Source organism: Helicoverpa zea, chromosome 19 (genome assembly GCF_022581195.2).
Source record: "Helicoverpa zea isolate HzStark_Cry1AcR chromosome 19, ilHelZeax1.1, whole genome shotgun sequence".
Taxonomy (NCBI): domain Eukaryota; kingdom Metazoa; phylum Arthropoda; class Insecta; order Lepidoptera; family Noctuidae; genus Helicoverpa; species Helicoverpa zea.
In genome coordinates, this window is record NC_061470.1 from 579,731 (window position 1) to 597,470 (window position 17,740).

Consider the following 17,740-nt stretch of genomic DNA (forward strand, 5'->3'; position numbering starts at 1 on the left):
AGAGAAAAGTCAGGCAAAGTCTGGGGTAGTGGATAGACTTTTTAAACGGGAGCATTCGGGCAAGAGAAAGTGTATGTTACGTAAAGGCTGCGGTGTCCTGCAAGTGAGCCTAGTTTGCAATGCGCTGGTGGAGCCTAGGCAGTAAATACTAGCCTACTGCTGTTATGTCACATAGTACTAGCATGTAGTTTCCATTAATTAATCAGCTCCATACTGTAACGGCTGTTCATTTCTAGATAATCATTAGATTGTCAACACCAGAAATACCCTCTAACTGTGTGACAAAGTATTCTCCAGTCTAATAAGTTTGAAATGTAGCTGTAAAGTGATCTTGCCTCTTCCTTACTAAGCCATCCCCTATCAACTCAAACTTGAATTCATGACTTCACATTTTTGTGATGCATGAGGGTGTGTGAGTAGAAGTGTACATTTAATACAAACTCTCTCAACAAAAACAGAAAACCAGAACAGGAGTCACTGAATAAACTCAATGAGAGTTTATTTTAAATTTACGTGTTGACGGTGACTTTATTCTCAACCAGGACAAGTTCCCCTAAACTGTCCTACTATTAGAACATAGCTGAACTTGTATAATCCTCTGTCGATAGTAAAAGTGCACAAACCGCGGAGCGATGACCGGTTGTGGTAATATTCGCGAGCCGTATAATATTGGCACACATTCACTCGGAGGTGCGGTCACACTGCACGCGAAAAGCGAGAGCGTTCAGCGAACTTGTGAAAATAAATATATCTTATGCCTCATATTAAATGACCGTAACATTTGGTATCACTACAAAGTATAAAACAAAGTTCCTTTTTCTGTTCCTATATCCCTATGTTCCTGTGTCCCTTTGTACGCTTAAATCTTAAAAACAACGCAATCGATTTTCATGAATGTTTTAAGAGGAAGGTTTATGTGTATGCATGCATAATATAGTAGAGAAACACTAATAATTTTAGAGGTTACGGAAGCGAAGCGAGCGCGGGTCATCGGTACTTATAATAAAATTATTGTTACTAAAAGTCCTACATAAAGGAGCATGAGCGATTCACCAGTCCGCTTTCACTGGCGCCTCTAGACGGTCTGTGTCGATGCTCGGCGTTACGTGATGCGCTGACACACTGCCCCCGACTACCCACTGCCCACTGCCCAGTGCCCAGTGCCCAGCTACCGAGTAGCGTGATATAATAGTTTGTGACACTAACTCTACTATTTGTTGATAAACATAACGTTACAGCTCATTGTTTTATTCAGTTAAGCGATATTTTGTGCTGAGTCATTCAAATTTTAAGCATGCTTTAATGAAACACAAGTATAATAATTGAGTAGCGCAGCTAAATAGGTATATATGTTGTTTTTAGTGAAAGGGAATGTGCTCGCTCCAGTTTCTTGTAGAATCGTCATATGATGAAGGCAGATGACATTCGAAAGGCAATGATAGGAAAGGCAAATTGTCCGAATTAAAACCAACCAAAACGTGGAGACTTTATACGGAGCTGCGGAGTTGAGATTATTTTAGTTACGTAATTACACCAATAGAGAGACTTCTTCAGGTTAATTTAATGACTAGCCTAAAACAATAATGAAGTAATTGTGAATGCTAAGTATTTATACATATTCTTATGATATAACAGTATGTATGCACACACTTCTATGTATTAAGCAATTCGGATGACCTGGTCAAAAAGTATGTAAATAATTTCGTATTTTTAATACGAATGTTTTGAGGGTTAATGCTTTTGGAAAACGAGAACAAAGTAAAGCAATTTCAGCAGGTTGACAGAAATCAGTATCGAAATAAGATCTGTATAGTTAGCACAAAACCTGGGATTGTTCTTGGCTATATTTCCATGTGTTACTAAAGTTGTCTCAAAAGGGCTTCAGCATGTTGACTTCGGCCTCACGTCGCCTTCCAAAACTCCGGAATTCAATAGTCCCGTAGTTCAATAGCTCAGTAGTCTGGTATAGACATATGTAGATGTATAGATTTGCCTGATAATATTCTCATAGCACTTGCTGGCGATTGCATGAAAGTTGCAGTCAGGCGTTTTTTTTTTATCTTCTTGATCTTCGGGGTTGGTGCTATAAAAGTTTTAATAATCAACTCTAGGTATTAATTACGTTATCTAGTAATGGTTTATATTCCCGGCAGAGTTGAAGAACGTGCCGTATAAGTACTGAGTATAATGTGACCGGTGGAATGTAAGCGATTCTGCGCCTACTTGACGTTACGAGCTATGAGTTTCATATGCAGTTGTTGTTTTTCTTTCTCAGTAGGAGTTAATACAACAGGAAACAACAAACTAGATAACTTCAGATATAAAGTTAATTGACAGGATTCCTTAATCTTATTTAAACAACCATTTCATGAAAACATAACAAGCCAACGAATATATCATCATTTCTACAAGTTGTCACCTAATATTCAGTAGTTATGAATGCACCCTTCTGACCAAACTCAAAATCATTCTATTCATTACACTTTTTGAACAAAAATTATTCAAAAGTCTTTCAGACCTCTGAAAACACGTTGGATTAAACCAGTTTTTTAGTCCGTAGACTGCGTATACTTGCAAGGAAATATACTATCTACTTAACTATATGTATAATATTTTATTTACTTATCGCGAGCTGTCATTTAGTAGATAAGAATTTAAGGAACAAGTAATGTAACCTTCGATTCATTACAATTTATTAACTTTACTGTTTCGGACACCATTTTGTATGTTAAAGGACAACACACGATATCTCATAAGTTTACATAAATTTTACATTAACAAATGATAACCAGTTTTTCGAAATACAAAAGTCTGAAACCGGTGAGGTGCCTTGAAAAATAAAACGGGTATAATGCATACTAAACGTAATGTGTAGCCCTGGGGTCAATGAACTCTAACTTACTCATCCCTAGTCGCGTAGTCGCTACGCCGTAGTTAGCGCGTAGCTAGTACTGATGAGTGAATCGCATTTGATCAAATAGTGTTCAATTAAGTGAAATTCGTAACTAAAACTTAAATCTCAAATCTAGCGAAGGATACGTCACCTTATTTGAAAGGTTATCTTAAAAAAAATATCCATAAATATTTAAGTACATAATAAAGTCTAATGTCAAGTTTATTAACGAATATGGATAGAATGATGTCCTCCTAGCCGATTATCGGCTACGGCGGCTGTTCTCATGTAAGGAGATTAGCCAACTGCGCAGGACATATTATAGTGCACAAGCATTTGCGCAGACACAGGTGCACTCCCTATTCCTTCACTCTCATAACCCGATGGGACGGTAATCCGACACCACCGGAGGGAGATCAGGCGCAGGACCGACATTTACGTGCTCTCCGATGCACGGGTGTATCAATCACCAGCTTCCAGGCTCCGGGCTGCTTTGTGAAAGTCTTCAAAACCCACAAAGCGATTTCGGCCCGACTCGGGAATCGAACTCGAGACCTCGTGCTCAGCAGCCGCACTTGCGACAGCTAGACCAACGAGGCAGTTATGGATAGAAACGATCTTGAAAAATGTTATTAACTCACTTTAATTTTTCTGTTTAAAATGTTCGACTGACAGTTTCAACTCTCAGTCCTACAAATAAAGTAGATACTAAGAACTGGTTAATTACATATGCACGTACAGATACCGGCACGGATATTGAGCTCTCGGCGGAAGAGTGGGGATCGCTTTGCGCACCCGTACGCATAAGGCAATAAGGCAGTAAATCGCTTCTGCGCAGGTGAAGGTCATGGCCCTATATCCGTGCCGATAACTGTATGTGCTGTGGAAATATAGAAGCTTAATATCATGATTGAAAATAAGTTGGGTGACTGCAAACTGATCTGCCGTAGGTAAGATAGAGCGAGTATAAACTGCTCTACTACTAATGACAACTCACACAAATCGGTAGGTAAGTCAAAGTCAAAGTCAAAATCATTTATTAATAATAATAAAATAATATAATAAAAACATTTATTTCAGATAACTTAGATCCTGTTTTTTTTTTATTATTTTCTTTTTTATTTTTTTTATTAAAGTAGGCTAATACGATTAGCACTTTTTAACGTCAACATTTTACAAGAATGACAGCACCCCCAAAACGCCCCCCTTTCACCACTTCCTAGTGTTATGGCTGGAAAGTGGTGAAAGGGGGGCGTTTTGGGGGTGCTGTCATTCTTGTAGTAAGCACTTCACACTCGGCTAATAAGGAAGAAATTATCTACCTACATAGTAGTTGACACCCTCACGTATGTGTGCGTTATGTATATAATCAGTATAATGTAAAGTTGCACACAATTAATATCTCTCATAATATTTTGTTCTTAATATACCTATATGAAAATAATACTCAATACTCAATTCTTTATTAGCATTCCATATGGTATAACAGGTGGTACAATTAGATTAGTGACAATATGGACCCTATAAGGCACAGCTTAAAGAAGTAGGAGAGTTTTAATAATTGTTGTATAAAATAGATTGTAGGTAAAAAAGTGAATCAGTCACTACATAGGTTCAGAAACCCATTACTGCTCAAGGCTCATATAACACAACAAGTGTGCCTAAAACACTACAATAGGCTACTGCAGCTCTGTAAGATTGAACATGTTAATACACAGTGATGCACCTTGATCTATATCTTCTTATCTTATATATATATGTATTTAAATGAAACCCGTTTTCCATTGTCACGACATAACATGAAAACGGCTTGACCGGTTTGGCTGAAAATTAGAGGGGAGGTAACTTAGACCCTGGAGAAGGTTTTAGGATAGTTTTTGTCACCATCCGGCTACGGGACGCGGGTGAAACCGTGGGCAAAAGCTAGTTATAAATATTTATTTAGATCATGACCAAATGGTGAACCTTCGGTATATACCTCGACCTCATACATAAAAGGCATTTACGACTTAATTTGTCTAACACCAATATAAAATCTATGAAGTGACTCATGTACCTAAACAATATCCTTTTATATCAATAATTTGGAGAACAGTCGTAATATGAAGATTAGCGTAGGTAAATCCCCGCATTGAGACAAGGTCAGGGTTAGCCAGCTGCGGGAGAAGCTGTCGCTACGGTCAGGGAGTAGAAAGTATGATCGAGGGTATATTGTGCAATATCTGTAAATTCTCGACAACTTGTTTATTTTTAGGTTCGAGGTTCGATATTATGAGTTTTGTTGTCATTGTAGTTATTTTTGACACTTGACAATGATAACGTCTTAGACGATTTTTCTACTTTTCAACACCAGTTAACTTGTTGCTACTTACATGTCTCATGTGATGAATTTGTAGTGTCTGCAAAATTCAGCTGCATTCTTCTTCCTCCAATGATGTTAATGCTGCTTCACAGTTTAAATTCTAGAACTTTGTTATTTTTATAGAACTACTGCTCGTACCTGGATAAAATATAGCCGAAGTTCAGCGCAGATAGTGTAGATAACAGTAAAATAATTTTACAAAGGGTAATTATAAAACGAACGATTAAAAAACCGCGTTGCGACTGATGATGACATACTGTACTAATAACTTGAGCGGTATGAATTTGAGTAAGCGAAAAATTAACTAAACTAACAACGAATATTGATTACTAATAAAATCCAGAACGAGCTTACAAAAAGTGAATTGTGATAAATCCATTTTCATATATTAAAATTTTATCCGAGCGACTACATTACTAAGTGAGCGACTGCAAATACAGAGAGGGCAACTTCCATATTAATATAGAATCGATTTTTCTAAGGTTATACATAACGTACTACTAAATAGTTCACTTTGAGCAAAGTTTTGTAAGCTGCTTTATTAATGATTATTGGTTCCTGATATTCTATTTTAAGATGGCAGAATTTTGAAAACGAATCGCTGCAAAACCAACTCCACGTAGTCTTGTCTGCCCTACCCCTAGAGCGCAATTCAAAACCGTGTAGGCGCAGAGGAGCGAGGCGGCCTGCGAGCCCAGGAGCAGGTAGTTTTAACTGTCGCCGCCGCGGATGAGGCTGGCCGGCCAAGCCGGCCAGCAAGCCGAAGCTGCGGTGGTGAGCGTGAAAACCATCTGCGACGATAAGCTCGCATGGGACCGCCAGAGCCCCGCAGCACCGGAGCCGTGACAGAAGCCATGCTTGCTGCATGTTGCATGTTTTCCATGCTGCATGCCTGCTTACATGCTTCGCTTCAATCTCCTTCCCTCGCTCCGCTATCCCCCGCTTACCTCTTGATATCTTTATTATACATTTCCGATTACTATTTACGAAATGTATAGATTTCCTAGGAAATGTGTCTAATGTAATTTATTTCACAACTTTTTGTATTCGAAACACTTCATTTAAGATAAAATGCCGCTCAGTAAAAAAAATACATTTGCCAAATATTGAAAAAAATGCAGGACGTAACGTTGACACTCAAACAAATATTAAGTCGCTCAAATATTATGAAGCTGCTCATTTTGTATTTTAAGTAACTCAAATTAATGTTTGTAAGATACTATTCTGTTGATTTTTCGTCACTTGCAGTCAGTCGCTCACTTAGTAATTATATAACCCAAATTAATTAATTTTCTCACTTAAAATTGTAATTTACAGTCACTCGTTTAATTGCTACCCTTTTACAAATAGGTTCAGTAGTTCCGGAACCAGTGCGATTCAAACAAACAAAGAATCAAATCTTTCCTCTTTATATATTAGTATAGAATAATATAATTATACAAACATGTATAATAGTTTCTACTCTCCCTGGCTGTCAAGGCGAAACCAGCAATACATCCTAGATCTTAGTGAACACACACTTCGAGTGCAACGCGAACCTTTGGCTAATTTCCTTATAACTGCTGTAATGTGTTTGTTATTGACAAACTTGCACAAGTATGACTGACGTGTGTCACCTTCCGTGTGTTAATTGCTTGTAAAATTATAATTTTCTTTATGGCTACGCTTTTCAAGCCACAGCTACACAATCAAGTAAAATATTTTTTCCGGATAATTTAAGCGATATATTTCATTGCAAACACAATCCCACATCTGTGGCATATTCAAGCCTTTTCATTTGCAGTTAGAATTTTGTACGGTAAGTATGCATTTGCATATATAACTTTCAACAAATCTAATCTACAATGGCATCGGGAATTCTAATAGAAACTCTTCAAAACCCAATTATATCCATTATAATTATATCCGTCCTCCGTGGTGCCGTGTAATCGACCCTGATAAAACCAACATTGCTTTTGATCATACGATTGATTTCTTCAACATCTTTTGAATTTTCAAAACCCTTTTACCTGTCACAAATTAACACATTACCATGTAGCTGCGAACACTTGCATTAAGTAAATAATGCTTGACCAGCCACAGTGACGTGCGTTACCCCAAACCCATGCGCGCGCGACACTGACATTGAACCGAGACGATCTGCGCACGCGCAACAATCCGCTACAAACACACAAGGAGTCGCACAAGAGAGTCGTGCATTGGGTCTAACTAAATTTATAATTACTGGAATTTGTCGAAATATTAGTATCGGAAAATCGCAGTGCAGTGACTTAATGCAAGTGCATTCTTTCGAAATATATCAGAATTTGATAAGAACTGCATAAAGCACTCATAGATAAGAGTTTAACTAGTGTTAGTGTGGTAAAGGCTGCCGAAGTCGGTGGGTAATCACGGAACATAATCGAACCTAGTTAAATAAGCAGGAGTGCGAAGTATCAGACCCTTTGCAGTGGAGGGTAGGGAGTTGACGCTGTTGGTCCCTCGCACACACATACACACGACATGAAGCTGTGGTGGTGCTTGCTGCTGCTGGCGGCGCAGGCGCAGGCCAGAGATGTCACCGGTATGTAAAACATATAAGTTTTATTGTGACTAATAGACAGTTGCTATTGTGATTCAAGTTTTTCAGGTTCAAATTCGAATTTTCTGCAGCTTATCTAATCTATGGGCAAAGAGACTTTTTAAAGTGTCAACTAGAAACTGAATGCTTACTTAATACATAGTCGTACAGTGAACTCATAAACTTGCAGCGTAGCTTTTGTTATAGACATATGTTTAACTCTTATAAGCAATTGTGGGATGAACACTAGTAAGAGGTGACAAGATAATATTGATGTACCTATAGACCTATACATATACAGAAGGTCTCTCTCTATCTTCTGTATATTCATGTATATGTGTGTATGTAAATCCCAGTCTACTTCTACAAATCAATGTTAATCTTTCACAGCTGATATAAACTTCTCCCTAATTAAAAAAAAATTAAAGCTCCATCGTCACATATTAACTACTTACGCTACAAAACCTGTAGCCGGCGACATTCAGCCACAATGAAATAACCCTACATATAAAGTGAATAATCGCGACATTGCCGAGATAATACGGCGGAACTTATTTATTCTTTTATATTGAATTACGTCAAGTAGCGTAATGTCCCTTATATAAATAACTTTTTTTGGAGTTCCGTAGTCTTGTTACGAAAGCTCCACATTCCCCTAAGACGACCCACTGACCTAAAGTAGGCAGTGATAGTTAGTGATTAGATCCGGTTAAACCGACTTCATCATAGTTGGGAAAAAAGGCTCGGAGGATGGATGGATGGAGTGATTAGCTGCAGTAGGTAAGGGTTTTCCAGCTAACAATGGTACCTACAGGGAGAACGAATGATGAGACAGAGTGAATGGTACCTAAAGATAGAAATAAAGCAACATATTTAAGTTCATCACCAACCTTGTCCGCTGATCCTAATTATATAGTCATCGGAGCAACATGCTTTTCTCTCTGACTGACAATCTCATAAGTAACATTATTTCTTGAACAATCACATATGTAAAGCTACGGAACTCCCTGGTCCCATGGAACTCGTATTCGCTCTACTAGGGCCAAGTGCATGTCCTTAACATTCTGGGTGAAGCGTGCATTTTCAATACTTTACTTAAATTACATAAACTGTATTACCTTTTGGGGAACAAGGTCGTGAACTTCTTAATGGTAATTCTGTCGGATTAGCTCGACCCTCAGGTATTTATAACTTGCCTTGTGTTTCTATTTTCAATTTATATCCTTGCCAGATTTTTACGTGTCAGCTTTTGGATAAAGAATTTTTAGTTTAGTCATCAAAGGCGACTACACGAAGCTGTACTGGATGGTCTAGATGAGGGAGAGTTAGTTGTTGGTTTGTTTTGTTCTTTGTAATTACTAGAGCGATTTGCATAATTATTTTACTGTTAGAGATATCCTATTTACCGACAAAGGTTAGATACTTTTTTATCTGGAAGGCGCAATGCTGTTACCGTAGCAAGGGTGAGACCGCTGTCGGAAATTAGTTCATCTAGATATCGCCAGTATTAGAGCGTAGACTACGTAAATAGAGTATTAGATGAGGTACCTAAAAAAGTCTCTGTCTCTAAAAAGTCTGTTCTCCGTGTGAGAGGAGGCCTGTGCCCAGCAGTGGGACGATAAAAAAAAAGGCTGTAACAGACCTAAAAAAGGAGTTCCTATCCAAAAACAATGAATTATCTTAGCCTTAACTTCCCATAAGGATCAATGCAATAAAGTTACATATTCTCCGTTGAAACGTTTCCAAAATGACAAATATGTTAATTTGGCGAGCAGGGTCAAGAGCGCACTCCAGTAAAGGCGATGTCCTTATAATTGATAAATAGCCTGACACCCACGCCATAATGTCTATTCTTCACGTCTTCAATTTAGGAAGCTCTGAAGAGTTGAAAGACAAGTAGGTATAGTAAATAGAAGTTTCCGTTAACAAGCGAGCAATCAATGTTGTTATTACTGCATATGCATCTAGTAATTGGTAATAAGCTCAGTAACGAGCTGTGCGGAGTTCCGACACCCTCTCTTATCACCTAAGCATTCCTCTAATTGTTTCATTTTCAGTATAGTTTTTGAACGTCATTTGAAACACTACACTCGAATGAACGGCGGAGCGAATTGGCTGGTATTATTGGGATTTTGAATCCGTGGCACCATGGGTTACATATTATAATATATAATATTTTTGATCTACGCATCAGCATTGACCTGGTTCAACTCTAACTGCTTGGGCAACCATCATGTGCAATAGTTACGATAAGATATATTAACTAACACTAAACTGTTAATTAATGAAAGATTTGTTTAACCAGCATTGACAAGGGTTCAAGAAATGATAGCGAAGCATAGTATATTTTTTACAAAGGATAATTTTTGACCAATCTACGACGTGCCCGATAATTGTCTTTAGTTAGACCATATACTTAAATTACCTACCAATTAGGTACTTATGTACTTAAAGGTATGTATTTTCGGTACTTTCAATATTGCATACCCGGAAAACCGCGGAAAAGTTCTAGGTAAAGCCTGAATGCCGGAGCTTTTTAAAGACTTTAAAACCACTGAAAAAATACCTGTAACTTCAGTCACATAATACCTATTAGCAGGTAACACCTAAAATGTTACTAAAAAAAAAACATTAATAGCCCGGGGACCCGCGACCGTGACATGCACTACATATATGTATCTGTTGCCCAGCTCACCAGTAAAAGTGCACGCCTTCTAGAGTGTTCCCGGCAACGAGTTCACAATACATACAAATATTTTCTGATACCTGAGATCATTAAAAAAAAAACATAATAGTTTCGGCATTGCAGAAGTTTATTGCAGGTAGGTACAGTTTTATAAAAGTCATTTTCATATTATGCTGTTACATTTTCGCGTACCTAAATGGTTTTGAAAAATATTCCATGTCGTTAATAATGTATGCGACTGAGTTTCATTATAACAACAGTTCAGGTCCTACATATCATACAAATGGATCATAAGTAAACAGCACGTGCAATTATTTTTTCAGTTCAATTGTGCATTACACACATACCCGCACACACACGCCCACCGTCATACTATTTATCTACCTACCTGTTATCTAGAACCTAAAAGGATATTTGGTTGCTTTTTTTTGGGTACCTTCGATCTACTATCTCCAAGATAACAAATTGATGAACTAACAAATAAACATCATGAGAATGAGTCACGCTTACTCGCGGAAGTGTTAATGCTGTGCATGTCAAAATATCAGCGTCATCAGAATAAGTACAATTTGACATTATTTACATTCTTCATTTCGAAGCAGCCCTTTATTTCATTAATCTCACCCAAGTGAGTTGCTCTTGTATGTCTATCAGAAGGGTGCCTATTACTACTATTAATGTATTTCTTGAAATCGTGTCGTTGCGTGACTTGTCGTAGATATTTCCATATATTTTGTGAAATGCTAACAAATGGAAGTAGACCCCAGCAAAGTTTAGAAAAGGCTCGGAAGATAATGATGATTTGTGAAATGCCTGACTTTTTTTCCCCGCAGACGAGGAGTACGCGCAGTTCCCGCGGCTGTTCCACCTGGACGAGTGGGAGTCATGCCTGGCGCGACCTGGTGGGATGTACTGCCTCGGCACCTTCAGCGTGGAGCCGCTCCGGCACCCCAGTCCGCTCTACAATATGCTCCAGGTACGGAAAGCTGGGGTTCACTGCAGTCGCCATCGGTAGTCGGCCTTGGAGTCTGTTAATCTATATGACGTGGGGTCTGGTCCTCAACGGCAGCTGGGAGTTGTTTCACAATTTTGGAGACTGGGGCATAGAATTTACCCTGCTAAAACGCCTAGTTTTAGTAGGAAACAACCAAATGCGGAAAAAAGCATTTTGGAAATAACAGAAAGGGTCTAGCGTATTATTATGCACGTGCAAGGTTAATTGAATTACTGAGTAATATTCTTGCGGTGACTTTAATTTCTAATTAAGTGGAGTAAAGCAGTGATTTCCGTGTCTTATCACAATTGAAATCAATTGACATTTTGTTTCATGTGGTTTCAACATGGTTTCAAGCATTATTATCTTTGACCTATAAATGTCGAGTGACTATTAAGGGCCGTGGAAAATCCTGAGTCTGAGGGAATGAAGTTGTTGGTTTATCTGAGTTACAATTGTAATTTTTGGGTTAATTAAAACACTAAGTTATAACAAGATCAGTACTTGAACACGCTGCTGTAAACATGACTTTCTATTTTAAATAGACGATCTTATAACATGACTGTTTGATAGCCTGTGGCGCTAGGGCCTGACATTCAGCTTAATATTTTTTCTGTTGCATTCAAACATGTACTGAACTTCTTTAACTTAGGTATTGGCTACTACCTGTTATTACATTAGGACATGGCTCTGATTCGATTTATTTTTCCTTTGACCTATGTTCTCCCAGGAGTACTCGCTGGACCCTCACCACTTTAACCGCACGGAGTTACACCGCGGCTACTGCGTGAGCTCGCGCTGCCCCGCGCTGGCCGGCGAGCGCAACGCTTCCCTGCGCTTCGAGCAGTGCGCGGCGCAGTGGGCGCGGCGCGTGTCACTGCGCACGCGGCTCGCGCGACTGCGCTACTGCCGCTCGCACGCGCAGCACGTGGCGCGCGCGCACTCGCACGAGCCGCCGCAGAGGGCGCAGAGAATGTTCCTGTTGGCAGTCACTGCTATACTTGTTTGCAATGTTCTGGGGACTGCGTATGATGTGTTCACAGGAGACAATGTGAAGAGTAAGTTCACTCAATATTTCGCGCATGAAATCAAGGTAATTTATTGAAACTTGGCTGCAAAACTGCACATTTCGAAAGTCAAAAAAACAAAAGACAGCCCCCAAAACACCCTTCACCACTTCTTATGTGTTTTTGCTGGGAAGAAGAAGTGGCGGAACAAAGTCCTCAGCAGCAGATTATTCCTATATTTTCATTACTATTCGTATATTTTCACAGAGAATCCCCTTCTAGCGTCGTGGTCGATCCGCAGCAACTGGCGGCGCTTGACCGCGTCCTACGAAGACGGAGACCCACGCCTCGCCGCTCTCTCGCCCGTGCAGGGGGTCAGGTATGTACTGTACCATATTCTGTACAATAATGATCTAATTACACTTGGGACATCAAAGATACAGTAACATTTACATACGTCTAATAATTATGAGAGGGGTTGAATTTCAAATCGATAACACAAAACTCAAGTTTTGCGCACATTGTGTAAAAATCATTGTTATGTATTCTAGGGTGTTTCTGATGCTGCTCATCATGGCGACGCACAGCGGCTGCATCCACGATATGCTGTACCTGTATAACCCACGGTGGATCGAACAGGTGAGCTACCCATAAACTACACAAAATACCTATTGCCGAAAGGAATATCAACATAAGGGGGACAATACAGTTGTCACAGATCCCCTCTTATTTTTAAAAGCTCGCAAGTTCAAAGGACTTTCTTGCATCCGCAACACAACAAAAAATTATATGTCAACATAACTACACATATTTAATGATTTCTTATGAGAAAGAAACAGTAACTACCTAATAATCAATAAACTAATTACCCTGCTGTTTTCCAGATCTCCCGTCACCCGGTGCTGATGATCTTCCTGAACGGCACGTCGGTGGTGCAGGTATTCGTGCTGCTGTCCAACTTCCTTCTCGCGTACAACCTGCTGCTGCACTCCAAGGAGCACAGCGTCTCCTTCAAGCTGCTGCCATACATCACTGTTAAGAGGATAGCCAGGTATGTGCCCGTTATAGAACAGTCTTTTTATTGACAGTGGTGCTGACAAAATAGTTGTACTATTTAGCACCGAATATGTATGTGGTGCGTTAGTCTAAACATATAGTGGAAAGTCTTTCAAGTCATTTCGTGTCGTGCCTATGTGAAGTACCTATTTCATCGAATTCTACTTTTCTATTTGAAATCCTAATGGAGTTTGCTTCAAAATTTTGAGAGATATCAAAAACACTTTTACGAGTATACCGGCCGTCAACAAACCCGTGCTTGACTTAAAACAGAAATTGTCGAGGTGATAAAAATGAATGAATGATATAATTCTTCCAGGATCTCCCCAGTGTACTTGCTGGTAGTGGGCTTCGCAGCCACCTGGTGGCCGAGCCTCGGCTCCGGGCCGCAGTGGACAGCAGCCGTGGCCGCCGAGAGTGACGCCTGCAAGCGCAAGTTCTGGACGCATGCTGTCTATCTCAACAACCTGATCGATCCTGAGGACCTCTGTCTGGTGCAGACCTGGTGAGGACATAATTGGCACAGGGTTCGCCGTTAGAACGTATGTTCTTTTCTGAAATTCCTTAAAATCGCTTCGATATTTAGGTACTCTCAACCTACCCTCATGCTCAAACTGAGGCAGTTGTCCATAACTGTCTCTAATCTGGAGTACTGTTGGATCAAAGACCACATACTAAAAGTCCTTACAACAAGTAAAGCAAATGACTGAGTTCTCTTGTGGTCTCCAGGTTCCTGGCAGTGGACATGCAGCTATACGTGCTGGCGTCGGTGCTTACAGTGCTGCTGGTGCGGCAGCGAGCGCGCGCGCTGCACGTGCTGGGCGCGCTGGCGTGCCTCTCCTGCGCGCTCAACGGCGTGCTCGCCTATGTCTTCAACTGGAAGTCTATCGTCTACTTCGCTTATCCGAGGTGCGTATTATTTGTGGTCAGGAAAGCCAGAAAACTTCCCAGTACTCTGGTTGATTTCAATGAAAGTTAATGTGGTATCTCTGCATCTCAGCATTAAGTCCGCCTTCGTAAGGTTTATTGCATACTGTTACAGCCTTTTTTTTGTCCCACTGCTGGGCACAAGCCTCCTCTCACATAGAGAAGGATTGAGCATTAATCACCACGCTTGCTTAATGCTCAATGCGGGTTGGTGATTTCAGACTATATAGTCCAGGTTTCCTCAAGATGATTTCCTTTACCTTTTTCTTTGACAGCCATTGGTGTCCAAGATATATTTAGAAAGTACATACAAACTTAGAAAAGTTGCATTGAAGGCAAGTAGCCTGACTTGGAATCGAACCCACACCCTCATACTCGAGAGGTTAGTCCTTTACCCACTAGGCCACCACGACTTATTGCATAAAATTGAATAAATAAATAAAGTTGGAAATAGTGCTCAACTTTATTGGGGTCGGCTTTATGTTATAGCCTGATGTTTAATGAATCCATATGTTTATCGTTTGCAGTAACCTGCGCACGATGTACGCGGGTATCTCGTCGTTCAGCTGGCTGTACCAGGCGCCGTGGGGCAGCCTGCCCGCCTGCCTCGTCGGGCTGTTCCTCGCCTTCCTGCACTTCGAGCTGCAAGAGGCGGGAGTCAAGCTTAGTGATTATAAAGTGAGTTGGTTCCTACCTTGCTGTGTGTTCTTTGTGTTTTATATAGATGACTTAATGATTGTTCAGGTACTACCTACGGCTTCACATATTCACAATCACATACATAGTCATTCTGAATTTTAATGACAAATTCTTAATTTGTTGTATGTAACGCAAGATACGATAAGTTAGCAAGGTTTCGTATTGTTCTTAATTGCCAAAAAGAAAATGAAAAAATCGATAAATTGTGAGATCCTAAAAGCTAGTATTCCGTTGATCCTGGAATTCTCAGAACTAAGTAAATCTACGAGCGTATTTAACTGTTCCAGTGGGTGCGCCTCCCCTACCACATGTCCCCTGCCCTGATCATGTGGTGGGTGCTATCAGGCGACACGGTGCGCACTCACTCCGCGCCCTGGTTCACTGCGACGTACACCGCGCTGGAGAGACCTGTCCTCAGCCTGCTGGCGGGAGGGATCGTCTTCGGGATGGTTAATGGACTTGAAGGTTTGACGTAGAAGACTTGGAGGTGGTGGGTTAAAGAAAAAGCTTTTGGCTCATGTGAAAATTACGCAACAATTATGCGTCTTTTTCGTATAATCATTTGTTTGAGTATAAAAGATAAGCTGCAGTGTGTATATACCTAAATCTACCACAATTTCCATGAAGAAACGGTAACTGTTTATAACGGTTTTTTCTTTAATCAAAAAGTATCTTTATCCTTTTCTTCCCTTCGCCCCTTGATTAAAACATCTGAAGAAATCCGCTCTTGACTCAATTCGCTAGAACCCTGTATAAGGTATTAATGAATTCCCTCAGGTTGGCTGAAGCAGGTATTCTCGTGGCGCGGCTGGTCGGCGCTGGGGCGGCTATCGCTGTCGGTGCTGCTGCTGCACTGGTGCATCAACCTCAGCATCGCGGCCTCCAGGCCGCAGCCCGTCTATAGCTCGCTACTCAGTGTGGTCAGTTACTCAGTAATAACGCTACCTTGTATCTCTACCAAATGAAGTATGTATTATATCCAAATGTTGATGGAATCCACACGACAAAAGACAGAACATTGACCACCTCTGAGAATTCTATCTGGTAATGTCATTACCAGTCCGGGTTTTCGAGAGTTTTCGTTAATAAAGATAGAGAATACACGTCTTATCAGTCTGGTGGACGTGAAAGCTCTCCAATTCCCCAATTCTCAAATCATGTAACTTATTAGTCAAACTAATAGAGGAGCATTTTTAATGAAATCCGTAATACCCAGCTTCATACCTTCAACTATCTGTCATCGCAGGTGGTGGACTGGCTGGCGACGAGCTGCCTCTCGTACGCGGCAGCAGTGCCTCTGACGCTGCTGCTGGAGATGCCGGCGCTCCGGACCCTCAACTCTCTGCTGCTGCTCAAGTACAAGCAAGCGTAGCTCACCAGCTGATCGGAAACAACAAAGGCGGGTCTACGCTAGACGAACCGAGCACGAGCGAAGCACAAGCGGAGCCGTTCTCGGCTTATCGTTCGCGGCGTCAAGTGTGGACGTACAACGAACCTACAACGATCACTAGCAAATCCCTTTATGTTCGTCTAAAACCGACAACAGGCGGATCGCAGCCGAGCACGAACGAAATGCTCGCAGCGCGCTCGTTAGAGGCTTGTAAGTTGGTCCACACTAGACGAATTGTGTTCGGATCGTGCTCCGCTCGTGCTCGGCTCTCCTAGCGTAGACGCAGCTCAACGTTTAATACATAATAAAGAATTGTACGAATGTATTGTAAACGTTGGAAAGTCAAGTCTCGAAGGTGTAATTGTTGAGTGTTCAAATGTATAGTAGTACCTAAGTACCTAATGTCATTGCGAATTTGAACAAGTTGTATATATTTGCAGAGCGCATTTGTAAAGACAGGCCTGACTGTAAAGGACTGGTTACCCGCTGTTACTCACTTTAGTAAAGAGTTTTGTAAATAATAAAATAGCAAGTGTTAGTAACATTCGACATTTAGTAGTGAAACATGTGTTTTTCAGATTTCTTTGGTAGCAAATCTGAAATAACAAAATTCACCCCAATCGTGCTGTGTTTATCTTCTAAGTGAGCAATGATCTAATAAACTGCTGAAGTAACCACTTTAAAGCTAAAAGAATAACGATCCTTTATGTACCTATAGTCCAAAATTTAATTTTAAATTATTGTAGCTTTACGTGTAAATTAAGCCAAACAATTATATTCAGGCCCAATGCTGTAACATTGACCTAAAGTTGTAATCAACACGGTCAGCAACAAAAGTCCGTTAAAAAAAACAAAATTGCAATATTCGTGGACGTTAAAATCTTGCATACATTACTGTCACTCCTAGTTAACAAAATAAATTACAATAAATATAATAAACAACCGGGAATAAAAACATCTTGCATTTGAGATATAAATATCCCGACGAACTGCAATTTTGATAAATAGTTAATATTGTTGTTAATGGACTTTTTTGCTGATTTTACATAATATTATTTATTTAAGTTTGTTATTGCATATAACTACATAAATGAAGTGATATTATGATAATTATAGTTGCCATTATTCGTTAAGCTTTGTACATAATAAGAAATAAAGTAAATGAC

At 40.1% G+C, this 17,740-nt stretch overlaps 1 protein-coding gene across 1 annotated transcript; it reads left to right on the forward strand.

Annotated features, from left to right (window-relative positions):
* Positions 1-7,440: 7,440 nt before the first annotated feature.
* Positions 7,441-16,825, forward strand: LOC124639567 (nose resistant to fluoxetine protein 6-like). The gene is made up of 12 exons (XM_047176997.1): positions 7,441-7,818; positions 11,335-11,477; positions 12,226-12,553; positions 12,770-12,881; positions 13,054-13,141; positions 13,387-13,553; positions 13,878-14,063; positions 14,288-14,467; positions 15,013-15,163; positions 15,472-15,649; positions 15,962-16,104; positions 16,431-16,825. The coding sequence occupies exons 1-12, from the start codon at positions 7,758-7,760 to the stop codon at positions 16,554-16,556; spliced, it is 1,863 nt and encodes a 620-aa protein (XP_047032953.1). The 5' UTR covers positions 7,441-7,757; the 3' UTR covers positions 16,557-16,825.
* The last annotated feature ends 915 nt before the right edge of the window (positions 16,826-17,740 follow it).

Excerpts from the sequence above, each read along its gene's own strand:
- LOC124639567 (XM_047176997.1), top strand. The coding sequence starts at position 7,758 with ATGAAGCTGTGGTGGTGCTTGCTGCTGCTGGCGGCGCAGGCGCAGGCC. Across the intron at positions 12,554-12,769 it reads CACAGGAGACAATGTGAAGA|AGAATCCCCTTCTAGCGTCG; the intron begins GTAAGTTCACTC and ends ATATTTTCACAG. Across the intron at positions 12,882-13,053 it reads TCGCCCGTGCAGGGGGTCAG|GGTGTTTCTGATGCTGCTCA; the intron begins GTATGTACTGTA and ends TATGTATTCTAG.